We start from the raw sequence: 20,733 nt of genomic DNA, 5'->3' as shown, positions 1-20,733 counted from the left end.
CATGGACACCTACCTACTACTTACCTCTATATACAGCATGGACACCACTTACCACCACCACTTGTCCATGCTGTGTATACTTACGATGGTGGCACCTAGCACCCCGGATACCGGGACGACGCTCTTCTAGCTTCATTACAGACACATTCACCTGTCCTCTTTTGGGTCCAGGTATTCTGCTTTTTAATTGGCCGAGGTGGAATGGTGTAACTCGCCGGGATTGGGATTGTACATTGGGCTGCACATGTGCAGCAAAAGATGTCCAACAGGTATATAAGTTTATTGCAAAAAGAACATCTCCTGTTCTGTCTGTGATATATAAAACCAGTTCCAATTTATTACGCCTAAAAACACAATCAAATACTCCAAATGCCCCATTGAAATGAGTAGGGTGTTTTAGGGCATTGTGTCTTATTCACGCTCTTCCTTTTCACATAGCTTGGTTCAGAACCTCCATATAACCGCTTACAAGCTCATACAAAACCTGTATGAGCGTTTATAGGCATTTAAAATGAACGTGTTATTTACTTTGGGAGAATCAACAAGAACACATATGTTTTTAAATTTCTTTGTATCCCACCTGGACAATTAATAATATAACCAAATAATATCAAAACCACCGGTAGCTTGAGAGATATTGGTAGTGTGATAACGGCCATGACAATGTTGATATCTGCGCCCTTGTTTGGTCTTTTGGCCTCCTAGATGTAAACTCTTTCTGAAAAGTTCCTTTCATCCTCCTGTGTCACTGTCTGTATCTGTCTGCCATTTGCAACCCCTATTTATTGTGCAGCACTGTGCAATATGTTGGCGCTATATAAATAATTTTTATGATTAATCTGGTCAGATGGGTGTAACTGGCACATTTATATTGAAGTACAGTTATTATGGCATCCTGACAGCCTGTGCTACACATGGGAGTTTGTACATTTTAGCACGGAGGTGTGCTGAGCATGTGCAGCATAGTGCAAGTTTTGAAGAAGAATGGGAACACAAAATCCTTTATTTTTTAAATGCAGAAGATGCATAGAATGTCTCTGATGCTTTCTGTTTTTGTTTTTTTATTTTTTGGTTAAAGTGGATTTATCACGTTTTTTAACACCATGTCTAACACTTTTATATAATGTAAAACAGTGTTTTGTTTTTGACATTTTTTGGAAAGGACCCCTTCCCTTCTGTCTTTAAAGATGGAGGGAGAAAACACACAGCTTCCTGGGATATGAATGTAAAAAAAAAAAGTGCCTAATCTCACCAAGCGCAGATCTTACGCATGCGCAGTGCAGAACCAGGTGATGCAAGAAGAACCCGGAAAAGCAATCCAGCAGGGAAAAATAATTGTTTAGCCTTGGAGCATTGTTTTGTTTTGTTTTGTTTACAAATGAGTGACACTCTTTGGAGCCACTTTAGGTTTGAAAAAGACTAATTCGTCCAAATAAAACAATCTTTTTCCTTGCTGGATAGCTTTATTAAAAAACTGCTGCTCTATTGATAGTCCATCGTTTGATATTTTAATTGATAATGTTGTTTTGTGTTTAAATTTAAAAAATTTGAATATATGGATATTGAAAATAACGTGGTTTTATATTTGAATACTTTGTCATGGTTCCCAGTGGCACCTTTGTTGATATTAATCTAATTTACAGAGAAGTTGGAGGATTGATGTGCTACATTATTCTTGTAGATCCCCACTAATAGCTTCTAGCTTTTATATACATGTAGTCCCTGGGTTACATACGGGATAGGGACTGTAGGTTTGTTCTTAAGTTGAATTTGTATGCAAGTCGGAACAGGTACATTATTTTAATAAATGCAATTAGGAAAGATGTTTGGCTCAACATATTAGGTAGCATGGTGTCAATTACTGTATAAAATCCTCACTGTGAGTTAATCACAAACAAGCAAAAAAAAAAAAAAAACTTTATGGAGCCCAGAGATTTATTAACTTTTGGAGCAATCTGTGCTTTGATAAGCAAAAAGAAACAACTGCGGAGTTTGTCCCCCTAACCCCCCTAAGATCACTCACAACCTCAGCTGTGTTTAGCAAAAGATTTCTTCTGCAAGTCATGCAAACCGCCTCAGGTCTGCACACAGCGAGCAGGGAAGCCCCATTTGTATCTAGGAGGTGTCTGTATGTCCAATGTCCTTAACACGGGGACTACCTGTACCTAATATTCACTTTAGGTGACGTGCGTATGTCATTTTTTTTTTTTTTTGTAAAAGTAGATCCTAGCTTTGCCTCTTTACATCTTCTGAGCCTTCTGATTGGCCATTTATTGCTAGAAATGACTTTATAAAAGAAAAAAAGCTCCGGAGAAATTAGAGCCTGGCCTGACTTTTACAGGGAAAGTCAATGTTTGCATCTATATAACTTCAGCTTCCTATATCTCTGGATCTACAGATTGTTTTATCATGTGGTTTGCCTTTAAGATAACCTTACCAAAGTATGTAACACTTTATTAAAATATTAATTGAATTTAAAAATTAAGTTCTTCCAAAAACAAAAAAATGACCGTATTTATCTCAGTCAAGTGATTCTTAACATGTAGTTAGTATACAATAATATATATATATTATATTATAATATGTTTATTTGACTATTCTTTACCTTGGAGGACACAGCTGGGTTTGTACACAGAACCATGTAGGGATAAATAGAGATATCCTCTTCCCTTAAAGAGGAACAAACCCTCGACACCTCTCCCTGTTGTCTCACAGGTCGCCACCACCTTCTTTTCTTCTTGGGGACAATTTTTTGGCATCTTGATTAGCCGGGCTGGAATAACATTCCTAGCATGCACAGGGAAAGCCAGGATTGCCGGGTATCTTGGCACCCAAAGCTGGAGTTTTGCATATGCGGCTCAGCTTTTTTGATAGATCCACAGAGTGATCGGGCAGATTAGAGGGAATATTGCCTGTCCCTTTCTGCAATAATGACCTGCCTTTTTCTAAAATCTAACCCTCTTTCTCCCCATCCCATTTTCACTATCTGGGGTTGTATACAGGTTTAAAAGCCACGGGGTTCCTCCAATACTTTTAGGAATTACCTTATTTATGTCAGACACATAATTTTGAAATCTGTGCAGCCAGTATCCTTAAATTGTGTATATATATTTTTTAAGCAGCCTCAAACTCAAATTGTCAAATCTGCCAGAAATTAATGTAAAGACAAGCACCACAGGAATCTTGTTGAAAATGATGGTTAACTTGTTACAGTGGCACCTGTCTACGAATATATTAGGCAGCACGACAACAGATAGTAATTAAAGTTAATGTGTTGAAAGCAGGAAAAAAAAGCTTAAGCAAAATGAGGTACAGGTTGACATTCAAAAATCCAGCCATTGATGATCCGGATCCTTCAGTTTTCCCACATGGATTTCTGGGCGCATTTTTAAATTTACACTGTTTTCTGGAGGCTATGTTTATGTTTTGATAGTGCTGTACTCCAGAATCGGCTGTTGGGTCTTGCTTTTCCTCCACAAATTGAGACTGTTCCTGTTGCAGAGGATGCTGTTACTGTCAGTCATGAAGATGATCATCCTGACAGGCTATCTGCTATTTAGCTTCTTTCCGAGGGTACAGTAATGATCAAAATTCTGAGGCACTATATGGTTTAGTGCCTCTAAAATTCTGTAAAACTTTTTTATTTTTACTTTTTTTTTAGTTGGTGAACATTAAAATTTAATTTGCTTTTCATTTAGTGTTCTTTCATTTTAATATATACATCATATATAACTTTCAAAAACTTTCGAAGAGTTTTGAATGTCAACCTGTACTTTGACAAGGGCTAAAACATGATTGTGACAGAGCATCTTCAAAAAGCTGCCCGTTCCTGAAATGCAGTTGTTGGTACCTTGCAAGAGTGGTCCAAGGGAGGGCAATTAGTGAACCAGCATCAGGATCATGGGTGTCTAAAGCTCACTGATGATCAATTGCTGAAATTTGCTAAAACCAATTGCTGATAAACATAATGCTAACCAGAAAGGTATATACCCACTTGCGGCAAAGCCACAGACCCCTCAGAGTGCCCAGACTGTCTCCTGTCCTCCGCTGTGTCCATTAGAACCAGACAGTGGAACAATGCAAGAAGGAGTGATGTGATGGTTGTGTGTGGGTCATTTACCTGGATAAGAGAAAGCAGTAAGTTACATTGTAGGATAAAAGCAGGCTGGAGAAGGTTTAAAGATCTTGCTTGCTTTGCTAGTGTCTTGTTGCCATAGGACATCTTTGGAGATCTCGTATCATCTGTGGCTTGATAGGTCAGAGCTGTTTTTGTTGCACAAAGGGACCTACAAAATATTAGACATTGTTTTGTTTGATAGTGAATGTGTGTTATTCTCATTAGTGGGTGTTTAGTAAGGGCATGCTGTTATGAAAACAGGCTGTAAAGCTGTGAAATGATTTTACTTGCATCTCATAAAGCTTAAACACTAACTCCGATAAGATTGTGGTATAGTGCACAATGGTCACTGTTCTCGCCCTCCAAGTAAGGACAGGGAGGTAGTCTTCAGTCACTGGCCACTGTGAGTATAATCTAACACGGCCAGGGTTCTGTGGAACCGTAGGGTTTCTCCAGACGTTGCTCAGGGTTCCTTGAGCAATGAGATGTTTGTGTCTCAGGTCAACTTAGGTGACATCAATGATCTTTTTGGCTATCTGTAAGAATGACATTCTTCACACTGGCCAGTAATAAAAGAGGTATTCTTCCCTTTGACTACTATAATAACATACTCTGACCTGTAATTATAAAAGTATAATTATTAATAATTAGTAGTAAATATTATAGAATGTATAGCAGGGGATTTCCTAAGACCCTAAAAGTTATTTCAAGGGTTTCTCCATGTTAAAAAGGTTAAGAAACCCTGATTTAACATGTGACGTTACCTCCCTGTCCTCATTAAGGATACTTTGGCAAGTCATGATGTTGTCAGTAGCACCAGATTTAGTATGCAGACAAGCTTTCCTGGGATTCCCTTTCTGTTTGGATGTTTTTAACATCATTTCAGTATTATAGTCTGTCTCATTAACTAACACAACATATGTTAATGTTATTCAGCTCACAATTTCAGAAATGTTGTTCTGTTTGGAATGTGTGCACCGTCCTTGGTTTTACAAATCACTGCATCTTTACAAACCTCTCTTAGTTTTATCACTGTAGTTCTCAGTCCTCGAGATAAATTGGTTTTGTTCATGCAGTTGAATATAGTGCTCAAAGGCAACATAAACCGGAGTCTTTCTGTCAGATGTGGGCCGTGGAACTCTTCTGTGTCAGGAGTCTTTAACAGATGTTGGGCTTTGAATAGCTTTGGTAATATATATTTCATTGTTTATTTATCTATTTTAAAAAAAATCATTTGCCAAATATATATGTATCAGGAAAGGGCCTGATTTATTAAAGTTCTCCAAAGCTTATATCCGTGAAGATGGGTGATCCAGCAAATCTGGAATGGATTTCTTAAAAGACAGTTGCTATTTGTTAGCAAACCTTTAATTCCTGGACCATATCAATTCCAGGTTTGCTGGGTCATCTTCACTGATGAAAGTGTATCCTCATAAATCAGGCCCATTATATAAATAAAAAAGTCAAGTAGTAACGTATGCATACTGCCTGCCTTTCCTAAATGAAATCCATAGTTCTGTAATGTGTAGGGCAGGGGTCCCTAACCCCCGGAGAAGGACTCTGCTGGTGGGAGCGCACCGGCCAGAGACGCAGACCATGTCTCCCGGAGACATTACAGGTGGGCAGGTTGGGTCTCTGCAAATAACCCGCCCACTCTCCCATTGTAGGCTCAGACGTGCGATGAGAGAGTGGGCAGGTTCTGGCATCATTACATCATTCTGGGGGGAAGTTTCTTCTCCTTTGAGTGACGCACGGCTCCCCGCACATTGGCAGTCTGGAGTCTGTGCATCTAGTGGTCCACGAGTTTCAAAAGGTTGGGGACCACTGGTGTAGGGAGTAGCTGGATGGCACAAGTTTGGATGTAGGGTGTGAATGGCCAGGTTCTTTGGATATAGACTGGGAGATTGTACACACATTTTACCATGGTGCACAAGATTAGTGCACATTGTAATGAAATGTAATCATTTAAATCACACAATGGTCCCTTTTATCTTTGTTCATAAATTCGAGTTGTTTAGAACAATGAGTTCAGTTTGATTGCAGAAGAAGAGCTTTTAACTCTGCAATTACCTACTTTGTTTTAGACTTCACTGTAAATTACAACAGAGGTCCATGTCATTTGGTGAGTAAGGAGCCATCTGGATATGTAGACATAGAATTTGTTTGTGGTCATGGGATCAAACAATCATTGACAATACACTTTATACTATTTTGTTGTTCGGGGTTGAGAGACGTATTCTTATTTATAAGTTATTTTGTATTGTGCATGTTTGTGTATAGCAATAAAATTATTGTTTTTAGGTCAAATTAGATGATTAAAGTGAAGAACAGTTCAGGTTTTTATCCAGCAAGTTTGTGTAGTAAAAACAGTTATTATAGAAGGGGCATTGGCTGTCCCCGTCTGCAATAACCACCCGCCTGAATCGCAAATGTTTAAAGTGGGACTTTAGTTCTACTATAACATCAGCACATGTACAGCACATACCTTATGTTCCAGGATAGAATTTCCTTTATAATGTATTTAATTATTCGCAAAGATAGTTCTCTTAATTTACAGTTTTATGTTGTGTTGCCTGCCCGATGGTTATACAGTAATAATTATACTTGAATATATAATAATAATATCTAATATCGTCTATTTTAAAATATACACACGCATTACCGTGTCGTCAACAATAGTAGAGAAATTAATAAAATAAATACATATATTATTCAGTTTTTATTTTTGACAAATATGTGAAAAACAGTTCTAAAATTTTTATAGGAATATAAAATGATGATGACTATAAATATACTGGGCCAATGTATTGTGCAGAACAGATTGTGATGGGACAATATTGAGTAAAGAAGATCATATATGACATTATACATTCTACAAGGTTCAGGGTGAATCTAAATGTGTGCGGTCTTCTGCAATCATAAAAACTGGATGAGGTTGTACAAGACAATGTTTGGACAAGGTGGAAAGTTCTCCTTTTGTTTGATGTATGCTAAGATTGTAGTTTTGATGTTCTGTATGCTAAGTACAAGATTATACACAAGTGTATGTGTGGAGTAGGACTGAACGGCTAATGCACTCAGGGCAAAAAAAAAATCACCACAAAATACAGGAGTGTACTACCATTTGTTGTGGAGCACTGCAACGCATTTGCGTTGGTTATTGTGTTATTTTGCTATTGACAGTTAACGGCACCACTATGCAGTAATGCACACAACATGTGTTTTCGTAATGGCAGGTTCGGATTAAGGATCCTGTGCGACTTCCGGCACCTTGCTAGCTGCTCAGTCATTCACAAACAAGCTTTTGTTTCTTAAAGAACCAGCATCTGCATAGCTGACAGCTGATGGAAGTAGGGGTACTGCTTTCTCCACTTCCATTTATTCCCTATGGAGTTGTTTGCAGTGTCTCCCCAGATGCAGAAGTTCGCTGGCATGAGGAAGTGGTAACTGCTTCGCAACATCATGGCTGGTGTGAACATAACCCGGGCGAGTCCCCAGTCAGGAATGAAACAACGTGCTGGCTGTGTATGGGCAGGTGCAGAGCTTCATCTGAATCGTGCTGCTCCCCACTTGCACGGAAACGCTGATTCTTAAAGAACTAGTGTCTGCCCATTTGACGGTGGTAATGAGCTATACCGGTATACATACTGTTCACTACCTCCCCTATTCATTCCCTACCATGTAGCATCTCCCTAGAGGCAGCGGTTCCTGGTGTGAGGAAGAGGTAATACACCACAACCTCTATCCAAGTTTTACCTAGCCTTAAGCTGCGTACACACTTCCAATAATTATCGTTGGAAACGAGCGACTGATCGGCTGAAAATCGTTCACTAGAAAGGTGACCAAGAACGAGGATTGTCGTTGGAAAAGAGCGACCATCATGGCGGATCTGATTGGCCGATGATCTTTCGCTATCTATCGTGTGTACGGTCGTTCAGTGATCGTGCATGTTTCTGCAATAGACGTGTCACTCCCTGCATCGTCACTCCCTGCATCGTTCAAACAATCGTATCTAGCATGTGTACATTATTAGTGGATTATATTTGAAAGATCGTATCGTTACAGCATGTACAGAACTGTGCACAATACAATCGTTCAAATATAATCATGCATAATTGTTGATTGGTCGTAATTGTTCGTTTTCTAAGGATAATTATTGGAAGTGTGTACCTAACTTAAGTAGGAGCCCTTTCCCTAGACAAGGTGCAAGTGGTTTATTTTATTTTTATATTCTGTTCTATTGATGACGGATGCCTAAAAAGCCCTTGTTTCCCCTTTTCTATCTGTATTGACTGTTTTGAGACATCTATTTGTTTTTTTGACATCTATTTGAGATGTGGCCCCCCATTAGAAGCTTTGGTGACAGCTGGGGAACACCATGAAGTTATTTTTATTTTATTTATTGGTAAACAAGTCTGAATTGGTTTAAAAAAAAAAAAAAAAAATAAAAAGATTTGTGCTGGAAAAAACAATAATTTTAATGTTGGATTAGTTACCACATAACACAATGATGAATCCAATTTCGGAGTATTTCAGCTCACCTGACATCAACAACTTATAAAGTATTTTTCTTAAGGAACCTACAATATCAAGTGTTTTTTTGGATGTTAAATATTATTTTCTAATAATATTGTTTACCAATCATTTTAGCAAACCTTTATCTATACCTGAGATTTTACACATTGATAAGATTTTATTTCCATTTTATGATTAGAATAAGATAAGGGTTCTATTTTTACACAAATTACATTCATAAGTATAAATTCGTAAATTGAGTTGTATGTGTGAATTGTAGCAAGATTACCGTATTTTCCGGCGTAGAAGATGACTTTTTAACCCCGAAAAATCTGTGCCAAAGTCGGGGGTCGTCTTATATGCCGGGTACCGGTACTTACCTGCAGCTTGCTTCACGTCCGGCGTCCCCGCAAACTGCACAGGAGGACGTGAGCCTGGATTGGCTCTCCACTAGAACACGCCCATTCATTAAGAAGGAACGCGCCCATTCATTCCTTAGAACTAGTACTGTACTGTTCCTTCTGCCTCTTAGCTCTCGCACAATAGCGAGATCTGACAGGCAGAAGGAACAGTACAATACTGGGCGTATACACGACCCCCAACTGATTGGTTAGAGTGGGGGGTCGTCTTATACGCCCAGTCGCGTTATACCCCGGAAAATACGGTATATTTTGTTATTCAAAGTTTTTTGGTCATTGGAATTATGCCAAGTACGGTTTTCATGAACAGAGGATATGCTTTTTTTTTTCTTAACATAAACATCTATCCTGAAAAAGAAATACTTTTAAAATGATTTAATTAAAGTTCTGGTATAAGGTGGATTCTAAAAAGTAAAATGTCATTTTCCTGTGTAAATGGATGAGGATGGCTGAAGGATTGTTTGTGATAATGGAGGCTGAGCAGAATCGGTGTGCACACATGATTTTACTAGGATCACCACACCTCCATCCCTTGCTGTGTTTTCTTCATTCACCTCACAGTTTTTACTACATTTGTAGGAAGAAAACTGATCTCCATGTTTTCTCTTCCCTTTCAGAGCTGTATCTATTGGGAAAACACAATTTTGACTTCAGTCTAGACTCATTTGAGCTGAAATGGCTTGTCTGTTTTTTTTATGTTAGTCCTGGCAGAGACCCTGCAATTTTCATCTGATTTTAATCTGAATCCACTGATGTGAACATATAAATGTATATATATTTGGGGTTTGCCAAAAAACAAAGGGTCGATCAGATTATTGCAATGTATGTGACCGCATTTCTTGTTTTATAGTAACATATAATGCTTCTTTGTTTTTAGGCTTTATGGTCACTGACTATAAATGATTTCATTTTAATATTGTTTATTGGAAGCAGCATTTCTGTTCATTATTACCTTCAAATCTAAACTATTACGAATGTATAAGCTTGTTACACGATTGCTGAGTGGATAATTGTTGACGTTGTATATTCAGACAATGGTAGAATGAGTCTCCTGTGCATATTAATTGCTAGCCTGTTCATGTCAGTGAAAATGATTAATTAAAGAAAGTATGTTTTTTACTAAAATTGCAGCACGGTGTGACTGCACAGGATTAATTATATTCAGATGTTCTGCTTGTGTGTCTTTGGTGTATTAAATTGTTGTGTGAGTGTGTGGTATGTAGAAATCAGTTTAAAGAGAACCAGTCACGATCAGGCTTATTCAGAAGTCTTAGTATTTGTTATTTTAATATTTTAACTGGGCATTTTCACCTTTTTGCTGTCTTTACTTTTCCAGACGTTTGAAAAATATGGAATGTTGCAAACAGGTATAAAGTGAGGGCATGAATAAATGCATGCACATACCAATGACACTTATTTTAAAACTCACCAAAACAGGTAAATGGCACCCCAGTGCACTAAACCAGTTCATATTATATACATTTACTTTGCAGTGCATCGCAAGGCACGTTGTCACACTACCATGCATTGTGGTTGGTTGCATCAGCTAAAATGGTGCAGATTCGATTTAGATAGAAAACTTTTACTCCCAACCTTTTCCAAAGAAAAAAAATCACAATTGTTTTGTGTTGTCTTTAATACATACACCTGCATTGCATTGTCCCCACAGCTTCGCTCCTTTATTCTCTGTTCTACACTTGGTTCTTACTTTGCCACTGTTGCTCAAGCACGAGATCCTTAGACTTCAAGTAGGCTAAAAAAGTTATATATAGGGTATTACAATAAAAAGTAAAAGAAAAGTTTTTTTCTGAAACAGGAGGAGAGAAAGCTAGTAATCACGCCACATTTGACCACACAGGGGTGAGCCTAAGCTTGCTGCCATGCTTCACTGCCACACATTCCTATTGGCCAGTCATTATGATGGGCTACTTTGCAGGCCATTAGGATGAGTGGAAGGGAATGACACAGCTGCTTGAAATAACATTTTACATACTGATTCCGATTTATTAAAGCTCTCCAAGACTAGAGAAGACAGTCTATCGGGGTTAACCTGGGTGATCCTGCAAGCTAAGAATGAATTTTGTAAAAAAAAAAAAAAAAAAATAATAATAATTTGGTAAGGTTTCAAATCCATTCCAGGTTTACTAGATCACCCAGGTTCACCAATGATAGTCTATTTTCTGCATTCTTGGAGAGTTTTAATAAATCCGGCCCATTGTGTATAAAGTAACAGTTGACGGGCCAGCATCTGTCAGACTTCAGGTGACCTATGATTGACAGGGCAATAGTAGTTTCCCAGTGTTGTCACAGTTTTCTTTTATAAGTACTGCCTAGTGGTATATTGAGCTACTTCAGATCCATTACATACAGGAGTCTGCTTTGCTGTTATAAGGTTTTTTGTTAGCAGACATGTGATGTCCTGTGGCTTTTAAAAAAACAAAAAACAGATTTTGAACTGGCAGGAAATGTAACACAAAATAAGCATATTGGAGGGTTTATGGATATGCAGGTTATTTGTAATAAATTGTATTCTTAAAGCACCAACATATTACACAGTGCTATACATTAATTAGTTTGCTTTTTATTTTATTTTAAGTTTAAATGGTGGTCCTCTCCTCTGCCTGTAGTATAAACTTTGTGCTGTTGCTGGATATTATTTTATTCTTATTTATATATTATATAACAAAACCAAACTACTGTTTTCAGCATCCTAAGTGCTTTAATTTTTGCTGTAGGTACTGTTGGCCTTTAATTCTCATGGGGTCTGTTTAATATTTTCCTGGAAAAAGTACCCAAGTTTTACTTAGAATACCCAATTCTGTCAGTTTGTTTCAGTGTAACATCCTTTGGAGTTGTGAAGTCTCAGTATGCGTAGAAACACAAGAAGCCATTTGCTTTGTATTTAGGCAAATCTTTTTATTTGGCAGATTGTCCCATAAAAAAAGGTTCTTTTCCACATTCTCCTAAGTTTAATTATTCATAAAGACCATCAAAGGCAAGGAGATCTAGTTTCTCCAGTGAATTTTTGGTAAGTTGTAATCTTACCATACAGAATAAAGATGAATGGATACTTAGGATTTGTCTAGCAAACCAGACACGTTTTCCAACCAATGTCAAGTGGCAATTCTTTTTTTTTTTTATTTTTTTATTTTTTTTATTTTTTTTAGCATTGCAGCAAATTGTGTCCAAGTACATGTCATGTAATATTGTCTGACTGGAATACATCGGAGGTGTGCAGTTAAAAACAACTGAAAAGAAAACAATTACCAAAAGCTCAAATTCATATTTTTATATTTCATTTGCAGTTGGTATGGAAAATTTGTAATAGCTGAGTGAACAAAACCCAGTAATCCCTGCTCCACATTTTTTGTTATTTGAATGGTCTTTTTGTTCCGCATTTTTTTAGTACAGACAATTAAATCAGCGGCGATAATATTTATATCAAATGACAATCAGCTTGGCAGACTATTATACTTCTCTGTGTGACAGACCACTAAGCAGATGACATTTATTAGATCATTAGAATTGTAATACAAGTTGTCATGAGTAGGTGGTAATTTTTATTCTTTATAGATTATATAAAAGTAGTATGGGTTTCATTTAAAATACTTGGATTTTGCTTCATGTAAGTATTTATGCTGTGAGATTTTTTAATAAAAATCTAAATGTTTTATCCTTTACCAGATTGATGAACTTCCGGAAGGAGCTGTGAAACCACCAGCAAATAAATTTCCAATCTTCTTCTTTGGCACCCATGAGACGTGAGTCATTTTAATGTATTATTATTAGGTACCTACTGTATGATAATATAGGCAGAAATAAGTGGGCACATATAAGGTGGGGGTTAGAAGCCAAAGGTATGCCAGATTGTAGAAATGCCTCTATGAATCTGTATAATGTGCCAACTGATGTGCCCTGTATTTTAAATACTGTTCAAGCCTTCTAAACTTATATATTGACCGTACTTCCTGCTTTGTGGTGTTTGTTACGGATTGCTTATCACTGATGGACAGCATTCGAACCTTTATTGAGGGTAAATAAATCTGTGATACACACCTATCCGTGTTCTATCTCAGGGGGCGCCATCTTCCTTTTTCTTTTCTTCCTGGAGATGATCCTCAGCCAACTTGGTTGGTTGTACCAGGATGACATAATTTCAATGCAGGCACACAGAAGCTCATTCATTCCTGTCACCTGCAAGGTAAGTCGGGATTGGCGCGTTTCCCTGGCAACCAACACTAGTGTTGATGTTCGAATTCGGGTTGTCCCTATATTCGACCCGAATATGGCTGTTCGAATTCGGGTATACCCGAACCGAATTTTGCTGCATTCGACACAGTGCTGAAACAAACCCGAATTTTTCTCCCATTGACTTTAATGGGATTCGAATTCGAATTCGACCACCCGAATTTTTTTGCTATATTCGGCCGAATAGCTGTCGAATCGAATAGTGAGCTATTCGACCAACACTGAGCTGCGCATCCTTATCCTAAAATAGGATATCCCAGATGAGACACAGAGCAAAAAAAGTTTGCAAAATGTCACCACTTACATTTTGTCAAAAACTATCCAAGAGTTCTTATGTCTCTGAAGTGACACAATAGCACCGTGATAGAAAAAAATAAATGAATGTTTCTTTGTTTTTTCTCTTGTAGTAAGCTGTGCTTATTTAAAATAATCACCCATAACAAAAAGAACCTTTGTATTAGAGGAAGCACTATTGATACTTGGTAAAAGAGATGTTAGGTAGAGCTGAAATAGGCCAATGAATGATATTAATAGTCAGGTTTGGGTTTTCAGTGTGAAGGTCCGATTGTGGTAAAGGTGGTGAATCCAGTCCTGCTTACTAGGAAGGCATTTCCTTTGCAATGAGTAGCAGGCTTGTCTATGATGTCCTTAGAAGAAGGACTTGCTTTGTCACCCGTGACATCCCTGGCTTTCCACTACTGGCCATGGTGCATGTGTTCATCTCACTAAGTGGATTGTTACAGGCCTGGATCTGAGTCCCGCTCTCATCTACACTTACATAGTAGGTCAGGTTGAAAAAAGACTTAAATCCATCAACCACTAGGGAAACAAACATATCCCAGATATAAAACCCCATGGACATAGTTGGTCCAGAGGAAGGCAAAATAAAACCCTGCTACAATATGCTTTAACTGGGAAAAAAACTCCTTCCTGATTCCATGAGGCAATCGGGTCTTCTCTGGTTCAACAGTCTCTGTTATCTTTACTTTAAAGCCTTAATCCCCAGTTTTATTCTATGCTTCTAGAAAAACATGCAGCTTTATCTTAAAGTATAATCTAGAGTAGTTGCTGAAACTACTTCCTGGGAGAACCGATTCCTCATTTTTACAGACCTTATAGGAAAGGATCTATTCCTTATCCGGATCTTAAACTTCTTTTCCTCCAGACGCAAAGAGTTATTTTATATGTTTACAGCTACCTTTTCTGCAAATTTTTTTTTAAATATTTTTCTATATCGCTGGTTTACAGTTTAATGCACGCCATGTGTTTCATATTGTATTTCTTTTCAAGGGTTCACACTGTGTATCCTGCATTGTAAAGATGAAGTTACTACTGTTACTATTTTCACACTTTTTACTGTTTAATAAATCAATTTCTGCCTTTTTTTCTGGGTCATTTCTGCTTACATAAAGCAAAGTGTTAGAATTGTAAATTGATGGTTCTGTGGGTAATGTCTAATAAATGTAGCATCAGACAATTATTATTTAACAATAAATATTAAACCAGTGATCATTATAACTGTAATAATGCAGTAAATAAAGTGTTTGACCTATTGCACTACTGATGCTGAGGGATTTTGTTATTATTTTCCCATCGCAGTGCATTTTTGGGCCCAAAAGATCTGTTTCCATACAAGGAATTTAAGGACAAGTTTGGAAAGTCAAATAAAAGGAAAGGATTCAATGAAGGATTGTGGGAAATAGAAAACAACCCTGGAGTAAAATTTACTGGTTATCAGGTAAGCTAAAATAATTTATTGATAGATCATATACTCTCTATATTAATGAATATAATTTGTTGTCATTTCTGCTATAAGACTATAGTGTCTATTTATAAAAGGGGAAATAAGTTGTTCACCTAAGAAATACATTTCGATCACATCTGCGATCAGCTAAAAAGATTGCCACTTTTCGGCATGAAAAGTATAATTAATGCCACTTTTGCTATATTTATAGAGTGGCAAACAGCCTGATTTCCATTTTATTATCATTGATTAGCATTCACTACTACTTCAGTAAAAGTAGAGAATATCATAAACAACAATAGGGAACAGTGGAACAGAAAGGAGATTTTTATTGGCTAACGTACTTTTAATTGTAGAAAAAAGTGTAACGGTGGCAAACAGAAGCCATACTGACTTACATTAAACTGACCAAAAATTGGATATAAACAATAAAAGTATTTTTTTGTGTTAATCACTAACAAAATGATAAAAAACATTCTCTGCTTTTTTTTCTATTTTTTTTTTGGTTATTGGGTTTGTTTGTCTTTTTGAAAATTTGAAAATATTGTCAAGATATATAACAATTAATGAAAACTTGGCAGCAGGTGAAAAATCGATAAACATAAAAATATAGTGGTATTTATCATCAAAAAGTCAGATAATCACCTGTTTACAGCTTCAATAATAAAGCCCATGGTACCTGCAATGATAGTTGCCCAGTGCTCATAGAAGTCAGAAAAGACAGGTTGAAGTAACAGTAGAACTGTACAGAGATTAGAATCTCATTTTCTGCAGAAATTTAGCTACAGTGGCAGCTTTTCCAATGCATTTATCTTGCATACTGTAAGTCCTGTTCTTTCTTATTTTACCTCTTTGATTTCAGTATTACATATCCAGTATACAAAGATATCCTCCAGTGGTTATCTTTCTGTTAAGACATATATTCAGCATCCTTGTTAGTAAAAAAACAAGAGTGCAAGAAATATGTAAAAATTCTAGTTAAAGTTGTTTCTGACTTCATTACGTTTTCATTCACTGGTCCAAAACAAAAAATGCTGCTAATGTAGTCACAACACCTAATCTGCATACTTGTTTGGGGTCAGTCACTCCGAAGATTCTGAAGCTGTTGGATTAGCAAGGTTTCAAAGCAATACATTTGTAGAAGGAGTGATCACCAATGGCAGACCATGTGTTACTTTTTAATAAGTGAACAGTGGTAAAAAGCCTGCATCTCAGCAGCATCCTTACCACATTTTAGGGCATAGTATTTATGAACTAATATTCCAGACGTGCCGCATTATACTCTGTACAGTGCCATGTAATATGTGGCACTATGTACATAAAGAAAAGAATAATGCCCCCCACTTTTCTCTGGCCTGTTAACTTTCTGCTTACTGTTCCTGATGTTTTCTATATAAAATGAGTCGCTTCACGTGGCTTCCCATTGGACTTTTATTACCACTAAATTTTTCCAAAAAGAAAAGCAGGGAAGAGAGTATATAGATCTTTTTGAAAGCTTAATACCTTGCAGATTTACAAGAACAACAAAACATTACATTTAGGCTGCGTACACGTCTGCAATAAATGTCGTTGGAAAGGATCTTTCATGATCCTTTCCAACGACAAAAGATTGAAAGATGCATAAACGAGCACTGCACATACAGCGCCATTCTGCTCGATAGAGAGGTAAGGGGGAGAACAGCAGAGGGCACCCTGCTGGGCTATCTCCCCTTTGATTGCGATAAGCGCTGTACACACGCCAATGAGTTCTTTGCACAAGTTGTATTTTAAAACACATTCAGTGCTTATGCTACATAATCACTTCGGATGAGTTTCGTCCGAGGGCTGATATCGTATGAGAATCATCTGACATGAGTATGTAGCCTATGAGCTGAATGTGTTTTTAAATGCAACTTGTGTAAAGAACTCATTTCAATCTATTTTTTGTTCAATGAATCCCCCCTATAACAGCAGTTAACCTGAATCAGGGAGGGATGGCATTCTTAGAATTATCATCATTAGTCCGTTGCCACTATTTCACTGTCCTGCCACAGATGGGGGTATATTGAACAGTGAATTCCAGGAAAGAGAGATTAAAAAATATACATGATAATTTAGAGCAGCAGCTCTTTCGGTGTTCCATGCTTGTGTGAAATAAGGGCATAGAATTTGTATGGTCAGAAGGAGCAGCTGTAGCCAAATGTTATTGTGAAAAAAGATATGTTAAAGAAGTGTATATATGTGTGTAGTAGGGCATATAGGTAAAACATATTTATCTATATATTATTTTTTTAATAGATGCATCTGAAGGTGAGCATGATCTGCAGAAACTGAATACAGTAGAAGAAAGTACAGTGAGAAAATGGTCATGTACCTTTCTGGAAGTTCTACTGGAAACATACTTATACAATATGCAATCATAAAAAAATACAGTTTGGATGTTTGAAAGCTATAATAACAGAGTCTTGGTTACAAAACAAGTTGACAAAAAACAACGGTGTTGCCTTAGCAACCAGCTGGATGATTGCCTTTTCTTAACCTGTAGTATAGACCCAAAACCTGTACTTTATAATCTCATGCTTTAAATGTCCCGTTTTAAATTCCAGCTGGCAGCACTTTTTGCATTTTACGTTTATTTGCAGGAATACAAGCACCTGGAGGCATGTACTGGTCCCAGACCAAACCACATTGTTCAAGTTTTATTGTGTTACCTACTTAAAACAATACTTGGCAAATTGGATTTGGTTAAGTTGATGTAATATTTTTTGGGGAAGGGAGTAGTTTAGGAATAGACAAAGGATATTTAATATAATTTGTCTAATATAATGGTCATAAAAGAGGTAAGTGTTGCATACTTTATATGTCCTCTGTGATATCAGTGCAAATAATATCACTTTTACAAGTGAATATTTTGACAGCCACCGTCTGATTTCAGCTGCAGAATCATTTCTGGCATGTTGGGGTCAAAGAATTAACAATACTGGTTATGTAATATTTATATGTGATGACATTCTGGCTAAGTTTAATTTTGTTTTGTTTTTTTTTGTTTTTTTTGCATCAGTGTTCTTCCCAGACCAAATTTGCAGGGCTGACCGCCTGGCAGTCTTCTCCCCACCCTCCCTAGCTGGCTGTCATTGCACAGCTGCTCAATGCAAGCAGCAGTCCAGGTTTGGTGCTGAGAAAGCTGCCAGTTAGTCAGGACAGCTTGCCAGCTCCGCTGCAAAGATGATAATGATGTATATACAATGTTTTACAATGTTTCTTTTGCTAATACTGTGTCTAACTCACTAAGTCTGCAGGAGAACTGCCAAGCTGCAGCTCACACTGATAATAAGATGATTAACATTGGAACAAATGCTTGAGTTTGTTGTTTCTTGGTGGCAGCAGTGCTGTGCGTTTTTGGTAATGCTACATTACCTCCTCAGCCATCTACATAGACTTGAATCAAAAACTCTTGTAACCACTATGCAAACTGTTTTAAAACGTAACTCAGAATTTTTACTTCACATAAAAGAGTAAGAAAACCCATTAAGTGCAACGTCCCCCTTTTTTCTCAATCGCCTGCCCTAGGCGATCAAGAATCAATTGGGAGCTCAGAGCCTCCCAGGATACCTACAGGTCACACACCCCGGGAGGCTTTTGGCTGCTCATTTCATTAAAAGGGGAAAAAAATTGCAGATCTCACACATGCGCAAGGAGATCGGCAAGTTTTTTCCCATTCTACGTCAACCGATCTCACTCCTAAAGAAGAGCCAGGAAGAAGAGAGGGGAAGATGGCGGTGCCTGGGGCTTCCTCTGCGCTGTGCAGAAGATGGATACCAGGACAACGCGGGACCCAGTGGAAGAAACCTGCAGACGGATGGACTGATCTGCTGGATTGAAGGCAAGTGTGATTTTTATTGTTTTGTGTTAACTTCCCAAAACGATTACTTTGAGCTTTAAGTGCTCAAAAAAGCATAATGTTTTTAAGGTTTTTGCAGCCACTTACAAACACTTGAAAAAGCCATTTACTGCTGTTACCACTCCTGGGTGCCTATGTTTGCCAGTGTTCTTTTAGGAGTGATATATGCCAAAATATATATTTTTTTAATCACTGATGTGAAATAAGCCTGAAAACAACATTGCTTACACTAATACACCCCTAGAAGTAATTACACTCTTTACAAAACATGGCACACTAGGGGTTATGGTCATAATACAGGGGTACTGTACAGGGAATAATACAATGTTGACGTTGGAAAAAAGGGACATTCTAAGGGTGTGGGCATTAGAAAGTTAAAACAAAAGTATTGGTGGGCGGTAGAAAGCTGACACAATCATAGGTTACTAGACACCTCTAGTACAAACAACTAGGAGCACCAAATGTGTTGCATGTTGCCCAGTCCTTTTCTTGAAAACCCGGCTACAGTTTCCCCTCAAAAAGCCAAAAAAATAAAACACAAACCAAATGTATTTGGTCAGTCACCAGTGGCCTATTATAAGTTAAATAGAACAGTTTTTTTTTTCAGATAAAATTCCTTTCATATTAAAACATTTTGTCCCAGAATATCCTGTGATAGTCACATCACTTTGCATCAGAGTTCATTTGATGTAAAGGTCAAAATACATAAAAAGTAGCACATTACTTGTTGGAAACAAAAAATACTTGTAGAAAGTAAAATTTACCGTAGGGGGAATAAAAATATCAGCTCTCTTCTACTATGATTACAAATCTATTGCTGATGAAGCTGAGTTTTATCAGCAGGCTTTCAAAAGCTTTTGCAGTAAAAAGCTAAAAATTATGTTCTTTGCTTCAAAGGTAATAGCATGTTACTGAAAATATTCTCAGATTTCTAATCATATCTCTATACCAATATTTTGGTATTATGATTATTATAGTATTCAGATACTGAAAGCATAGTCTGTGTGGGTAGCAGTAGTGGCTTTTCTTACACCTTTGCAGCTGTTATATTTCTAAAAAAAACATTATTATTACTGTTATTAAAAACAATGATATATTTTACTGTTGCTTGGAAATTTTCAAGTAAATAAATCTTTTGTATCTCATGACTAGGAATAAATTATCAGTTGGCTACTATTTACTGGCTTACAGTTTCTTACACCAGTTATATTTATATTCCATTCAAGGCAATGCAGCAACAGAGCTCCTCAGAAACCGAGGGGGAAGGAGGTAATGCGGCTGATGGCAGCAGTGAAGAGGAAGAAGGGGATCAGGTAGAAGAGGATGGAAAAGGCAAGAGGAAGAATGAGAAAGCAGCTTCCAAGCGGAAGAAGTCCTACTCTTCAAAGGTAACATGAAGTTATGTTATGCTGTCTTATATGTTAACTGTAGTATTCCAGTGCAACTTCTGAAAACACATGGGACACATTTGTATTTACTTTTACTGCATTGAATCTCTGAAATTTGTCAACATATGTTCAGTACAGTACTTCAGCCCCATGCTATATAGCAGCAGCAGCATAATACCAGGTTACAATTAGACTTGTGCGCATAGCATTGGCACAAATTAGATTAATGACATTATCTGTGCATCCAATTCATTATAAATAGTAGAGTTTAGAGGTGAGTGGGGAACCCTAATGTGCCAGTGGTTTCTATTAAATGTAAGAATAGCAAAAATGTGGTGAAAACTGTCAGTTAACAATTGCATTCCATTAAAAACACACATAATAAATAAATATATATATGTATATATATATATATATATATA

The 20,733-nt window shown here is 37.2% G+C and overlaps 1 protein-coding gene across 3 annotated transcripts in view; it reads left to right on the top strand.

Annotated features, from left to right (window-relative positions):
* HDGFL3 (HDGF like 3) overlaps positions 1 to 20,733 on the top strand; it is a 35,367-nt gene that overhangs the window by 1,964 nt on the left and 12,670 nt on the right. For 2 of the 3 annotated variants that reach the window (XM_072402444.1, XM_072402442.1), the window contains exons 2-5: positions 12,736 to 12,812; positions 14,899 to 15,037; positions 17,321 to 17,332; positions 20,150 to 20,311. In XM_072402444.1, coding sequence (XP_072258545.1) covers positions 12,736 to 12,812; positions 14,899 to 15,037; positions 17,321 to 17,332; positions 20,150 to 20,311 — 390 coding nt within the window. The remainder of the gene's footprint in view (positions 1 to 12,735; positions 12,813 to 14,898; positions 15,038 to 17,320; positions 17,333 to 20,149; positions 20,312 to 20,733) is intronic. The other variant, XM_072402443.1, reaches the window with a different exon arrangement.

The sequence above is a fragment of the Pyxicephalus adspersus genome, chromosome 2 (assembly GCF_032062135.1).
Source record: "Pyxicephalus adspersus chromosome 2, UCB_Pads_2.0, whole genome shotgun sequence".
Classification (NCBI taxonomy): domain Eukaryota; kingdom Metazoa; phylum Chordata; class Amphibia; order Anura; family Pyxicephalidae; genus Pyxicephalus; species Pyxicephalus adspersus.
This window is presented reverse-complemented; position numbering and strand designations above follow the sequence as displayed.